The sequence below is a fragment of the Vicugna pacos genome, chromosome 6 (assembly GCF_048564905.1).
Source record: "Vicugna pacos chromosome 6, VicPac4, whole genome shotgun sequence".
NCBI lineage: Eukaryota > Metazoa > Chordata > Mammalia > Artiodactyla > Camelidae > Vicugna > Vicugna pacos.
In genome coordinates, this window is record NC_132992.1 from 17,831,914 (window position 1) to 17,847,826 (window position 15,913).

General features: G+C 34.8%; 1 protein-coding gene across 1 annotated transcript in view; it reads left to right on the forward strand.

Annotated features, from left to right (window-relative positions):
• Positions 1 to 989: 989 nt before the first annotated feature.
• MYEF2 (myelin expression factor 2) overlaps positions 990 to 15,913 on the forward strand; it is a 35,651-nt gene continuing 20,727 nt past the window's right edge. Inside the window, exons 1-9 of the mRNA XM_072962492.1 lie at positions 990 to 1,268; positions 6,360 to 6,568; positions 7,806 to 7,858; positions 9,084 to 9,091; positions 9,194 to 9,287; positions 12,829 to 13,020; positions 13,697 to 13,850; positions 14,401 to 14,450; positions 14,570 to 14,633. Of these exons, the coding sequence (XP_072818593.1) occupies positions 1,108 to 1,268; positions 6,360 to 6,568; positions 7,806 to 7,858; positions 9,084 to 9,091; positions 9,194 to 9,287; positions 12,829 to 13,020; positions 13,697 to 13,850; positions 14,401 to 14,450; positions 14,570 to 14,633 (985 nt within the window). The 5' untranslated portion in view covers positions 990 to 1,107. The remainder of the gene's footprint in view (positions 1,269 to 6,359; positions 6,569 to 7,805; positions 7,859 to 9,083; positions 9,092 to 9,193; positions 9,288 to 12,828; positions 13,021 to 13,696; positions 13,851 to 14,400; positions 14,451 to 14,569; positions 14,634 to 15,913) is intronic.

The window sequence follows — 15,913 nt, forward strand, 5'->3', positions numbered from 1 at the left end:
ACTAATGTGTGCATGATGTTCTGCAGGGCATGTAAATCATATGTGTTTGCTTCTTTATGAAAGAAAGGTTTGGAAAGGTCTTTGAACTTTACAAAGGAAAAGTTTATTTCAATGTGAAGTATTATTATAGTACTCCCAAGTTTGGAGTTGATTAAGTTTAATAGGCTTCTTTTTAATATTTAGAGGAAAAAAATCTATGACTATATTTTAAAATTCCGTAAGATAATTAAATTTCTTTGAGAGCCTATAACTGCTTCAAATATAATTTCCATCAGCATATAATAAACACAACCCCAAACCAAAACGTCCATTCTAGTGGCCAATCTAGTAGAAGATTTCTTATGAAAAGTATAGATCCTCCTCATTGATTGCTGCCTGGAGAATTAAAAACTTCAGTCTTCTTTTTGTAAGCTCATAGCTGAGTTCAAAAGGAAAGCCTTATTCTCAAGAACAACCAGAACTCAAAGAAATCCAAAGCCAATCATTTTGGTGAACTGCAACCAGTCATCAATAACAATTTATTGAATGTCTACAAGGTGCCTAGGCATTGAAGTGGCAAGTGATTTATTTGCATTATTCAGAGGATTTCTAAGGGGAATCTGAAGATTTGCAGTCGTTTTTTAAAGATGCAGAGCAGTGTGTGCTTCTCTAATTTAAACTGCCCCTATATAGAATGATTAGAATAATCTGGGTTTCTGAGCCCTAGGGATTTCTAACACCCAGAGTCGACTTTTTTTGTAAGCGAAGACCCCATTGGGTGCTAGGCGACAAGGGGGCTGGTGGTCAGAACACGGCCCCACCAGCGGCTTCTGGGCAAGCCAGGCCCTCCCCAGCCTGGAGCAGGGCCGACTGCGGCAACAGCGGCCCTGACTCGCCACCCCATCCCTCCCTTCCCCTCGCAGTGCCGCCCCCCACCCCCGCCCCCGCCACATCCAGCTCACACCATCTCCCAGTCTCCCAGCCCCGACCGGTTCTCGCGAGATCCGGGCAACTGAGCGCTCGGGGCCTTTTCAAATCGGGATCCGTTACCGCTTCCCCGGCCGCCGCCATTGTCGCGGTCGGAGCCCCCTCAGCGCAGGCGGCCGAGGCGGAGGCCGTAGCGGCGGGATGGCGGACCCCGACAAGCCCGAGGTGCTGAGGGCCGCTGGCAACGACAGCCCGCATCAGCAGCCCGCGGAGCCGCCGGGCGAGCCCCGGCGAGAACCTCACCCCCCGGAGCAGGAGAAGCAGCCGCCGCAGCACAGCAGCAGCTCCAATGGCGTTAAAATGTATTGTCTTTTCCTCTGGGGACCGGGACTAGCTGGGGGGCGGGAAGTGGGCCGGGGGCGGGGGCCTGAAGCCGGGCTGAGCCTTGGTGGGGGGTAGCCGTCCCCGGGCCGTGGGCGGCGGGAGGTGCAGGTGCAGCCGGCCCGCTCCCAGGCCCTGCCGGCCCGCCCGCCCCGAACCGGGGGAGCCTGGGTGCGGGCCGGGGGGCCGGCGCTCTTCCGCTGCTTCGGCCCAAGACCGCGAGTCACCCCCTCTTTCCTGGCTTCGGCTGGAGGACCTTTGAGCGGAGCTCCGCGCCGCCGCGGTATGCAGGAAAATGGTCCCCCTTTTAAAGGCCAGTAGTTAGTGTTCATCACTAGGGAGTAACTAGGGATGACATCATCGGACATTTCCTCTTAACCACCGAGAACGTTTGTGAAAGGGATAGCCCCCCATCTCACCGGCCTCCTTCTGAGCTTTATAAGTTTACTGTTTTGTTTTCTAAAGTGTGCGTTCATTTCTTAACTGCTAGATACCAAGAGGAAGTTTAGTAATAGGCTGTGAGACTGAATCCATTGTGTTTCCCTTGAATCGATGAGAGGTACTTTAAAAAGGGAACTGTGCGTGTTGCCTTGCTCCGCCCTCGCCACCCCCCCATGTTTGTCAGCCATGCAGGCTATTTTAAAAAAGCTCAGTGTGGTAGTAGGCTCTTAATTTTGGTAAAATGGTAAAGTAAGATTTTTTTTAATTGAGGAAAACCCCACTTCTTTTAAGATTGCAGCTGCCATCAGAGCCAATAAAGAATGTAGTCAACTGGAATCCATAATCATTTCTAGTTATAAGGAAATGCTGTGCTCTCCTTTGTTCTTGTTATATAGGGGGATATGAAATAAGGCATTTATTTGCATATGCCCAGCTCTTTAAACTTGAAGAAAGTACATTAATAATTTAGTGAAAACGTACTTTTCCTTCCCTCAGTTATGCCTCAGAGTAGAAAGTAGTGAGCGTATGTTCACTCTACAATAGGAAAGGTAAAAGTTCTTGCTTCTCTTTTGTACAAGAATGTTTGGAACAGTATGGTAAGACCTGAACCAGTCTGTTTAAGGGTTTATTGCAGGTAAGATAAGGTAGGTCTCCCAGCTCCATTGTGAGACTCTTGCTGTCAGATGGGTTTGAATAGGACAGGCGGCATCTTCTAGGCAAAATAGAGGTACAGGTATACAAGATTTGACCGCAGTGGAGTTTGTTCCCAGGTGGAATGTGGTGCACCTTAGTAACTGAAGAACCAGAAAGTGAGAGAAGCACCTTCTACCCCGCTTGCCAAAATGTGGGCTTTCCGAGATTTGGCATCATAAACAAATGAAAACCAGTGGAATGGTAAATTTACAATAAGGGCTTTTTGTTTATATCTAAATATGGGCCTACCACTCTTTCCTCTGGAATAAGAAGTCCAGCCTTGAAACCCTACTATACTTGAGTATGATTAGTGTAATAGTGTTGGTACAGATAAAGCTAGTATCTAAATCGCCATCAGATCTAAAAGGCTGTAATCCCTTTTAATGTCTCATTGAGGTTTAGGTAGACTGGAGAGGACACAAGTGGGAAAAGAATCCCCTTCACTTCTGATTAAGGAAGAGGAAAATGTAAGGTGAAGACATTAAGAAATGTTACCAGTAAATATAAACATAGATTCTTTTCATATTGCTTATAATTCATCTCTCTCCCTTCCTCTTTACCCAGAAGTTGAATAAAGAGGCTAATTTACTGTCAGAGGAGTTTCTTGTGCTGTCTATTCCTTAAGAGCATATAATAGTCCAGCTTGGGTCACTAATACCTGAGAACATTTACCTGCACCAATCTAACAACCTTTTTTGACCCTGTGCACCAGCTGGAGTAGTTAACAACCCAACACATAAACCTTGAGGTGATTTACTGTATATTTTTAATGATAAGAATTCATAGAGGTGATAAAAAATCACCAAATATTGCCTTAAAATCTATATTGCTTAGAAGTAAACAAAGTGCTGCTTGTCATCAAGACAAATGATTTTTACTGAGGTTAATCCATAGTAATTGAGGATGGAGACACCTGTGTCTTATTCATTTTTGTATCCCCAAGCCCTATTACTTTAAAAAGCCCAGTAAGCCTTGTGTCTTATTCATTTTTGTATCCCCAAGCCCTATTACTTTAAAAAGCCCAGTAAGCCCTTAAGAACAACAGAAGAGAACTTTTATGATCACGAAACTCATATACAGAGGATTTATTCGGCATGTTCACATCTTTTGACAAGAAATTAAAAATGTTTCCCAGGTCTAGTCTTTGTCTTTATGCCAAAATAGTATACTAGCCCTTACGTGAATGGGAGGGAAAATAGCAGTATTATAACTCTTCATTTTCCATGTGTGACTAAGTAACACCTTAGAACATTTAGCGCTTGAGAATTATATTATGATACTTGTATAATGGTGCTTGTATAACAGTGCTTGTGTAAAATATTAAGCATTGGTGCAAAGTATAGAGTTTGAAATAGAGTACTTTTTTTTTATCGTATTAGGAGTTAAGAATGGAATTGGGCTTTATTTTGGATCTCATACTGTAGCATTATGCTTTTAATATCTCATTAAAACTGTATGTCCTCATTTGATGTTGATATTTTTCAGAAAATGATGTTAATTTGGGTGGATACAAATCAGTCTTAAGAGTGTATAATGAAAAAAAAAAGAGTGTATAATGTTTTTGTCTTAGAATCATCACAGTCTTTATTTCAAGTACATCAAAATGTATAGTTTGGAAATTACTAGATGAATAGTTTGGGAATGATCATGTGGAATTCTGGGTATAGTGCCAATATTTTGATATTATGTAGCGTCATTTCCCTAAGAATTTTCACGTGTATCTTTACTGTCTTTCCCATAGTGTATTTATGACATAGAAAATGAGTTCAGAAATTGAGTAATTATAGCTTAGTTTCTTAATAATCAGGCTATACCTCTAGCAACTAAACTGATCCACCTTATATAGATAATCTTAATTTATACATTGTAAATTAGCAGTATCATTAAAGATGCCACTAATTGGGGAAAACTTGAAGGAATCTCTCCCTCTTGTCATCCTTTGAGTAAATACTTTAACGAGCATATCCTATATAACATTACAGCTATTTAATGGAATTGTCAGATTGTTGTAAGCTTATAATATCCACGTAAGAATAAAGGGACATAGCAAGTACTTCAGAACTTTGTGCAGTCTTCACAATTGGTTTCATCCAGGAAGAAGATAGGCAGGGGAAGGAGTATTTTGATACAGACTACATAGATATCTAGTCACCTGAACAAAGAGTTATTTTTAAAATATTCATTGAATTCAGCCTACTGTGTAAATAGGTTCTTTAAGGAATAAAAAACAAGACTTTGTTCTTGTATCTACTGTACTCAGAACCAGAGAAAAGGCCTCTATGCCTTTTGGCTGCTTGCTGTCATTCACAGGAGTACCACTCTGTTCAGACAGGTAGGTACTTGCTAGAGTCAGACAGTTGAGAAGACCACTTCCAGCTATGCCATTTCTGATGAGGGAAGATATTTAATAGTGAAGATGTCCCTGTCAAGGTCTGGAAAGGTGGCAAATCATGTTTGGCCCTAATGTGTCTTCCTTGATTTTAGTGTTTTTCTGGCATCATCTGTGCTCAGATGAGTATGGGTTCTTAGTTGACTATTATTTATTAAGTCAAAAATTAATGTTCATCAAGCACTTGTTACCATAATAGATGCTGCTGATGATACCATACAGTTTTACATACTATATTTATGGCTGTGTTGTTAACTGCTCAGAACAGTGATGTCTGAAAAGTTCAATATAATGTGGAATGAGTGACTATAGTAAAGAGATGTGTGTGGAGCACTACAATGTGTAGATTCCCACAGCCTCTTGGCTTGGAAGATAATATAGAGCCTGGATTATGAAGCCTGGTTGGTTGTCAGAATAATCCAGGAAGCTTTAAAAGATTTAGATTCCTGGACAGCTCTTCCCAGAGATTTTTCTTAGTATATGTTTGTGAAAAATTGCTTTAAAATCAAAGTTTTAATTAAATACTTTAAAATTCACTAGAGTAATTAGTGGCTTAAAAGAAATTGTTAACTTCTGTAAAAAAAAAAGATCACTTTTGAAAAATAAATTGCATTTTAAAAATGTATGTCGAGATTTTTATCTTTAGGATTTCCTGTAAGTGTATACTTACATGTTACAGATGCTTGGTGAATAGTATCATGCAGTTGTAATGTGATTACGATCTTACAAATTAAGTATTCTCTTTTTTCAGTTAGGACCTCATTAAAAAGTAGATTTATAAAATTCTGGTTCATGTTGCATTTAAGTACTGCTTCCTTCCTCCATCCTATCCCATCATTTTAGGTAATACGACTAATGAAAATGGCATGATTCTATGAAGTACCCTATCCTAGTTTATAGGTTAAAACACAGAAAATACTGAGCATTAAAATAGTAGGATACCTTACCAATTTTCTATGTTGATCAAAATTGGCAGTAAACAAAAATTAGGAGTTTTATGAGAGTTAGATAGAAATAGAGATAGAGATAGATATAACTGTGCTTTAATTATGTTTTAAGCAATGGAGAAGAAAAGTTCAGAAGGAAACCATTAACCCTTAAGAGGTGAACTTTTTCAGGGCATCATTTTGTAAATTCTGAGTTCTGAATAAGGCCCAGAAAGTTAATTCTCCATTAAAGGTGGCAGTTTTAATATACTCTAGGAATAAAATCATCCATTTTCCCCTCTTGTTAGGTTCTAGTAACATTTATTAAGTAGTATGATAAGAACTGAGTGAGTGTTTGGATGCTGCAGCTATTTAATACGGAAAAAAGGAGGATTGTTAAATGAGAAGTTTGGTAATATGCCCAAATCCTTGCTTTGAAAAGGCATTAGGTAATTTGAAAGCCAGTAGGCTGACTCCCCAGCTGCTTTGCTGAGGTCGAATTTAGGGGAGAATTTTGTGAGATGAAGTGATAAATATGAAATATTTATTTAATGTAGACTTCCATTATTGCAAGCACCACTGAGGTTTTCTTTTTGTTGTTTCGGTTTGGTTTTGATTCACAGGGAGAATGATGAATCAATCAAAGAAGAGAAATCTGAATTAAAAGAAAAATCTACAGGAAATAAGAAGGCCAATAGATTTCATCCTTATTCAAAAGATAAGAATTCAGGCACTGGAGAAAAGAAGGGTCCAAATCGTAACAGAGTTTTTATTAGCAACATCCCGTATGACATGAAATGGCAAGCCATTAAAGATCTAATGAGAGAAAAAGGTAACTTTTTGATAAACCCATTGTTGGATAATCTTCATATAGAACGGGGAGGGAGCTAAGCAAACTTTTTTTTATTCCTGTTAGCCACACAGACTCAAAAAATTGATTTTTGTTTATTTCTTGACATATAAATTAAACTTTTCCTTTTCTTTCACTTGACACAATTTCATTATAAGGTAGTCTGGATAAATGAAGGTTTTGGTTTTTTTTTTTGCCATTTTAGTGGGATAGTAGTGAGCCCAGTATATGCATGCCACCAAGAATTTTGTTAATGTGATTGCTTTGTCTAGTTGAAGTTTTTATAGATTTTTAAAGGACTATTGCATTAGGTAAGCAATACATTTAGCTTGTTAATGTATGAATAATAAGGTCTGATCATTTTTCTCCCAAAAGCTGTTTTGTTATTTTCTTGGTGGAGTCTGGAATCTGGCTGTGGAATTCATTTTGTTTGCATTGTCATGAATGCCATGATGCTGTCTCTGCAGTTCTATACTAAAATTGCGTTACTGCTGTTGCAGTTTTGTTTTCAGAATAATCTGAAAACCTTCATTTTATATACATGGTTGATTTTGGGGAAAAATAATTTTAATACTTGATCTTGTAAAAGTGAGTTTTGTTATCTCTTGAAAAATTGAGTTTCAACAGTCCTGCAAACTATGTACTTGGTTTTGAGGCTGATCTCTTCTAATAAATTTTTAAAAATTTGCATTGGTGTATCTGTTGTAAGGTGACAACTATTTGATTGGTTTTATTCATTGACTTTATTTAGAAAGTGTGTGGCTTGCTGTGAAGCATGACTTGTAAACTTAGTTTACAGACGGCAAACATGATTGAAGACATTCAGGTAGAAAGTCACCTTAAAACAGCTGTTGTGTGTAGGCGACCAAAGTTATTTGAAAAGTGCTAATGTTGATGTTTTTAATATGATAGGCTAAGGGACAATTTGTATGTATATGTGCATTTGTTCACCAACTATATCATGCTGGCCAAAATATGATCTGTAGCATGAATTAGGTTAATATTGTTGTTAGCTTTTTTAGAGAATGTGGATGATGTACACTTCTGAAAATTAGTTAAATTTATATAGCCATTGAAGGAGGGTATGTTGGTCTGGTTTTGATTGTTGGTGAATAATAGGTGCTTTTCTGTAGAGTTGTGCACAGGTGTGCAGTAAAGCAAGATACTGGTGTTTAAATGTATTGTTTCTTGGTATCTTCCTTTTGTATGTCTTATGTAGTTGGTGAGGTTACATACGTGGAGCTCTTTAAGGATGCGGAAGGAAAATCAAGGGTAAGTGCTATGGGCAATAATCTGCTTGAGGTTTAAAAGTTCCTCAGCGGTTTACTTTTTGTAAATACTTGTACCAGTTTTTGGAAACTTAAGTTTCATTTTGTTTTACTTTATTATGCAAGATTTGAGGCTTTATACTAGCAAGTCTGACACTTATACAAACCAAATCAGCTGCCTTGAAGGGATGGTTTTTGTAAATGCTCATAAAGGGCATTCATTTTTCTAATGCTTTAAGGTAATGCTTCTTCGTAGCCAAAAGATTTTAATACAGGATTTTTTTTTTGTTGTGTTTTGATGTCTTCTAGGATATTTTTAAAGTCACTGAATTGATAATATTTCCCAAGAGTTTTATGAAAGGCCTATAGCTTATAGGTGTTAACTCAGAATATATGTTTGAATCTTACACTGAAGAGCTTAATTTGGTAGCCTACAGGACTACATAAGAGGCAGTGCTCTGATCAATTGGTATGAATAACATTGATGATTAAATTGACATAGAAGGAATTGGTTGATAGTAAACTTTTTATTTTTAGCAACAAGAAAGCAGTGTAATGAAGAAATAGAACGGGAAGCTTTTTGATAATGTTTAATTATACTAGTAAAAACCAGTTGGGTGCTTGAGAAATAAAAACTTTGTTATCACTTTGAGCAGTAATAATGACAAGAAATTATTTTTAAACAATTCTACTTATTTTTTTCTTTGGCATAGATTTTTTTTTTACATAGTTACAGCTGGATGCTATTAATATGTATGCAGCCAGTTTTCTTGAATAGAGAACTTTGTTAAAAATTAATGTTTCTTATTTTAATTTTAATAAAATTGAAAATTTTACATTAAAAACTGCTTATGCACTGTATATCTTTTGAAAATATTTGTAATAATGTAAGGATAGGTATATGAGAGCCTTCAATTATTTCCTTGAGTTACTTTTGATTGAATTTATGTGATGACATTACTTTGGTTTTAAATAAGAGTCAGCTAAAAGTAAAAATGTGCTCCAAGTTTGTTAAATGCTAGATTCTACAATCTTAAATGGATAGATCTAAAAATTTACAAAAAATTTGTGATCACTTGCCTGTTATGTTCTGGAGGTTTAAAAGACAAAAAATAATTGTATTATTGCTTGCTTTTAATGATTTAAATGTTAGAATCTACCATTAACTTCATCTACTGATCCAAAACTTTTTTTCTTTTGCATATATTGACAAATCTACCTGGATATAGGGTTGTGGGTAAGAATTTTTTTTTAAGTATCTTAAGTCAAATTTAAACTTCTTATTGGAAAAAAAATCATAGTATATAAACTTTTCCTATAATTTTTTTTCCCTATTAAGTGTGGTTGAATTCAAAGATGAAGAATTTGTAAAGAAAGCACTAGAAACTATGAACAAATATGATCTTAGTGGAAGACCCTTGAATATTAAAGAGGTAAGAAATTTCTTATATTCAGAGTAACTTAAACATTTGAATATAAGGACATGTTTTCTTTGGATTTTCATCTGGAAATGATACCTGATTGCAATATTCTTTAAAGCATAGATGCTTATTAAAGCATTATTTAATTGGTGATAGTTTTGCTTGTACATGATTTCCTATTTGCCCTTAGGCCATTATCCTATATATTTGATTTGTTCCAAGTGATTATAAACAGAAGTGCATGATTTTAAAAAGTTAATATGACACAGAAATTTAAAGATGACAGACTTCAGGTTCTGACTTTATTTGGTATAGACATTTTCAGTTTTTAGATTATGTAGTTTGATTTGAGAAATATTGTAGATATTTTTGTAGTTGATAATTAAATGTTGCTTTATAATGCAAACACCTTATGGATTTGAATAAAATTGATAAATACTTTTAATAAAATTGACCTGAAATTATGCCAGATTAAAATTTAAGAGAAGTTATAAATCTTTTAGCTTCATTTATATCTGGAACTTGGAAACCCCTAAAATGGAAATGTTACTTTTTGTATGGAATTACAGCAGTATAACTATGTTGACAAAAGAATGATCAGAGGATACATAAAAAACTGTTTACAATTAGGTATAATTTACCTTGGAAGTCATTAGCTTGAATAGCAGTCATTTTCATGTGTTTCTTTAGTTTATATTGTTACTCTTAACTGAATAGTTTGATCACGGACCTGTTATGTATATATCCTTGCTAAAGTCTGTATTAAAAAAGGATAGGGGATATAATTTGGGGACCTCGAAGAGTCTACCAACATGGATGCAAATCATTGGTAGTAGAACAGTACTGTCAGTCACAGTTTAATCTAGTATAGTATTAGTTTGAGTCTCAGCTCCATCACTTTCTAGCTGTGTGACTAGTGGTGTTACTTATTCTCTAAACTTTAGTAATTGTAATAGTACTGCTGATAATACTTACCTTGGAGGGTTTTTATGAGGATTAATGAAATACATTTATGAGGATTAAAAGAACTCAGGCTCTGGCATTAGAGAATCTGTGTGACCCAGGATAAATTACTTGACCGCTCTACTTCTTTGTTTCCTTATCACTAAAATGGGAATAATATTAGAATCTATATGATAGTGTCAGAGGATTCAGAGTTAATATATGTAAAACACTTAATAAATGTTAACTATTTGTTACAATTGTGATATTATATAAAGCACTGAGCATAGTGCTGAAAATACTGTAACTACGTAATAAATGTTAGCAGTAACAATAATTTTGTTGTTATTCCTGTCCAAGGTGGGAATGTTACTGGTCCTTGGTCTCTTGTTCCTGGATAGCGATAATAGCTTAAAGACCGTGCTGCTGACAAATACAAGTATCCCACATACAAGTCTCCCATGTTCATTTTTTGGAGTCAGCTTCTGAAGTTCTCTAATTCTGCTTGAGTCTGAGAGTTTATTTTATTTTATTTTTTTTTAAGTATTTTAACCAGGAAATAGAGAATTGGTAGAGAGAGTTTAGACTGTTGTAGTCTGTGCCAGGCATTGATTAGGTAATTTCTGTGCATAAGCCAGGACTAATATTCCAGAAATGTGTTGATACCCTAATAATTTCCCACAAGAGTGACATTTGTAGAAGAGCCACCATTTTGGAAATTATTATTTTTATGATTATGACTTGCTTTTTTATGGTATTTCCTATTCCTCTTCAAAAGATAAGTGTTACAGATTCTGTGTCTTTCTTTTTAACTGGAAAAAAAGTTTATTGGATGCTAACACCAAGCCGATGTTGTTGATGTTCTTTTAAGTTTTAGCACATTGTGGATCCTCAGTAATATTTCAGAGACCCTGTAATAGAATTCTGTGATCCAGGTTGATGTAGGATACTTCCATTTTTAACTTCTTAATGAGAGAAATGATTGCGTTTAGCCTAGCTAAATGATGAGGTGTTCTTTATTCAGTTAACTTTTTTGGATTAATATCTATCTCTAAAGATCCCTTTCTTGGCATTACCTGATTTACACATGGTGGCTAGTGTCAGTGTTGAGAAATAGTAGTTTGAGTCTAGGAAAAAGTGTATTTCCAAAGTTCATTAACAGATATTAGACTTGCATTTTTAATTTAATTAAATGAGGGTTAGTAGCTGTTGTAAACTTATTATAGGCCCTCTCATAGCAATAGCAGACAATGACTGGCAGGCTGACATCTAAGGGAAAAGAGAAATAAAAGCCATGCCATGTAGTAGGTAGTTTTATATAAATTATAGTTTGTATATTCTACATGATATGTGTTTATATTTTTGTGTGTACATGTATTTATATGTGTCACATATAAAAACAAAAATATAGCAATATGCTTTATTAATATTAAGATGTTAAGGACAGTCTTAGTGGTTCATAAAGCCTCTTCCATGCTATATCCTACTGCTTCCCTCCATAGTATCCATTATTCTAAGTTTTGTATTTGTGTAAATTTTTGAAACCTTAGACCTGAAGCATTTATTATTTATTAACTTAAAAAGTTTTATGGCATTCTTCAAAGCATTTATTTCTTTGCTTTTGTATTTCTTTTTATTTCTTCATGGTGAAGAAATACATTGGAAGCCAGAATACCTTTATTCTTACATTCACTTCACCGTCTAGTCTCCCAGCCTTCCTAGAAAATTTATTAAAGTCATTCAGCCTTCTTTTTTTATCAATATTCCTAGGCTGAGGCCAGCAGAGTAGGGTTGATGGTTTCATATATCATACTCATCTGGTATTGCAGATGATAGGCTATCTGTGTGTTTGTGTGGTTTTTGTTTGTTTTTTGTACTCTACCTAGTGAGATGAGTGAGAAGTATGTTTAAACTTACTTTTTATGTTTTGTTTGAAGGTAGAATATTTCTTATAAAGTTAATGTACTGAAAAAAAAACAAACAATATTTAGTACCATTCTTTCTTTGGACACTTAGCCTTTCTTTATCTCCCTTCTTCCTCCATCTCAGATCATAATCACTGTTGAGGTTGGAGAGAGGTTGAAAGGTGGATAATGCATTTTGTTCAGGAATGAAATTTATACATTGTAACAGTTCCCCTTTACCCCAGTATTCCTGAGTTTTCTAACAGTCTGTTCTGCTGTTGAAAACTTTGAAGTAGTGTGAATTTGGCATTGCATTGGGCATCTAGTGGTAAGAATTCACCACTACTGCATTTTGAAAAGAAAAGAGTCACAGTAAGTATTTCGTTCCTCTTTGAGTTTGGATTTATGCATATGTGCTATATACATGTATACTTCTATGAGGGCAAAATTAAACTAATTTCAAGTTCTTAAGTGACTTTAGTGATTGGAAAGAGGTATTTAATTGATATCCCTGGAGACTGAAATCTTTTGTCTGTCCACAGGTTTTTATGGGACTGAATTCTCTGGATGAGAAAAAAGCTCACTCTTCAAGAGGGCCCGTAATTTGAGCCAGTTGGGATAGCTGCTATAGAATTTGAAGTTGTTATTTTAGAGATACAGACTTACTTACGTATCTAGTGGCATTTAACATTCAATGTGTGTTATAGGATCCTGATGGAGAAAATGCTCGTAGGGCATTGCAACGAACAGGAGGATCATTTCCAGGAGGACATGTACCCGATATGGGATCGGGATTGATGAATTTACCACCTTCCATTCTCAATAATCCAAACATTCCTCCTGAGGTTATCAGTAATTTGCAGGCTGGTAGACTTGGTTCCACAATTTTTGTTGCTAATGTAAGTTTAAGCTTTATTCTAAAATTTTGCTGTTCAGATAATTTAGTTCTAATCATGAGATCATTTAGTTAGATGAATGGACCATAGGCTTATGGAGCATTTTGTCTACTTTTAACTGAAGTATATGAAACAGTAATTTTTGTAAACTCAAAAACCCAATTTAAGTCTATACATATAAGGTGAGATTGTAAATACAAGTATTCAGGATTTTTTAAAAGAGAACTGTGGAATTTATAAACACTTAAGCAGTTCTTGAAATTATTTATGTTTATTATATGTGGTTTTGTTCATATTGGTAAATGGATTTCTTTCTTTAGCTTTGTGAATGTGCACATTGTAGCTGGTTTGTTGTTTGTGCTAAGCTTTTGAACGTCAGTGATATCAACAATACTTTCAAAAATCTGAATTTCTCTCAGTAAAAGTAGACATGAAAGTTTCAAAACAGGATTGAGCAGGCTGTTTTGGGAATTAAAAAAAATTAAGGGTGAGGAACAACACAGATGTGGCTTAACTGATCTTTAACAACTTAAGATGTTTTTATTTGAATACTGTTGATATACTATTTAATAAGAATTATGGTTCTTCATATTTTTGAGAGTTTAGAAAAGATTTGTTTGTGTTATTTATGGGGAGAGGGGTTTATTAGGTATGTAACTTTATATAATTTTATATTAAGCTTGACTTCAAAGTTGGTTGGAAGAAGCTAAAGGAAGTGTTCAGCATAGCTGGAACTGTAAAGCGGGCAGATATTAAAGAAGACAAAGATGGCAAGAGCAGAGGAATGGGCACAGTCACTTTTGAACAAGCAATTGAAGCAGTTCAAGCAATTTGTATCCTGATTTACACTTTAGTATTACTTAATAAGGTTAAAGAAGCTTAATAACATTTTGTGGGGGATCATGGAATTTAAGGTTGCCTGGCTTAGAAATATGTATTAGAATTTGGTCTCCAGCACATAAAACCTTTACTATGTCCAAGTACTAAAGTCACTCTTAAAACTTGAATTAGCCATATTGTACAGGCCTGGTATGAACTTTTTTCTACTTTCTCTTCCTGCCACAACTAATTGTATATATGTACATGCTGTTGACAGTTACATAATCCACTGTACATTAATACAATTGCTTTAAATAAAGCCTTGTTAATTTTCTTTTTTCATGGTTGAATTAAAAGATTATATTTTATTTATAAATTATAAAATAAAACTATAAAGCAAAGAATTGAAGATTTTTCTTTGAATATATGGAAGAGACTAATACAAATAAGTAAAATTTTAAAGATGTTGATTAAAATATTAGAGATAATCTGATTAAAAATGTGTTTATGTTCAAGTATAATTTTGTAGTCATCTTAACTGGCTTTCCTTGACTGAACCAACAGCTATGTTCAATGGGCAGTTTTTGTTTGATAGACCTATGCATGTGAAAATGGTGAGTTCCTGTATATCACTTTAGCTCCCTAACTTCTTCAAATGTTTTATCTGCTCTCCTCTACATTACAAATCTTTTTAGTTATATATTAACCATAAAATAAACTTTTTTGCAATTAGGATGACAAGTCTGTCCCTCATGAAGACTACCGTTCACATGATAGTAAAACACCACAATTACCACGTAAGTAAAAGCTATTATAAGAAATAATACATATTATTATTCTTTTTCAATTTTATTACATACTAAGCAGAACTCTTTATTTTTATACATACGTGCCCAGCTGCCCATAGTTTAGTGTTTGGAGTTATGGAGATAGTTTGGCAAATTGAGTAAGAAGATGGAGAACATACATACGTGCCACTTTTTTTTCTTCTTGTAGTTTTTCCTGATTATAAAAGCTATATATACTAAAAAATTTGGTAAGCTCATACATGAGGAGGGAAGAAAGTCCTTGTAATTTTACCACACATGAGTGACCTTCATTATAACACTTCTTTGCATTTTCTTCCAGATTTTCCTTCTGCATATATGCTTTTTTACATAATTGAGAACTACCATATAAATAATTTTGTGTCTTTTGTTTAACATTAGAGTATAAGCATTATTCAGTGTTGAAAATTCTTTCCAAATATTTTTTATTGGCTATATAGTAGTTTCTCCTATGGATGCTCCATAACTATTTCACTGTTATGCATATTTAAGTGTTTTAACTTTTTTTTCCTTTAATCACCAACAGTTTTTTTTCTTTTTCTTTTCCTTTCTTTTTGTATACAAATCTTTGGTATGTTGTTGATTTTTTCCTTAAGTTAGATATCCTGGAGTATTTATAGCTTCTTGGGTATGTTCATTATTATCCAATTGTTTCCCAAAGGATTATAAAACAGCAGTGTAATATACTTAACATCTGTGCCTCAGTGCCCCATCTGCAAAATGAGGAGGCTGATAGTATATACTTCATGGGGTTGTCATGAGTATTACATGAGTCAATATATAAGACACATAAAGCACTTAGAACGTTCTGGTATAATGTAAGTACTCGGTAAATACTAGCTCTTGTTGTTACTATTTTATTGTATTTTCTTTCGTTATTATCAAAGTTTTTTATTATAAAATATTTAAAATATATAGATAAATATAAAATCACTCATGTAGCTGTCATGGACCATATTTGTTTTAGGTGATTTTTCTTTAAAATCTTTTCTTTAAGATTCTACAGATAAAGTTGAGATTCTCCTCCCCTGCCACCTCCCACCAGATACCTTACCTAGAGGGTATCTGAGTAGTGTTTGTCTTCTAGGTTTTAATAGTTTGATTACACATTTATGCATCCATAAGCGTTATATGAAATTGTTTTGCTGGATTTAAAATTTAATGTGACATTATATCGTACATGTTATTCTGCAGCTTGCTGTTGTTGGTTTAACATTGTTTTTGAGATTCATTTATGTTGATGGGTACAG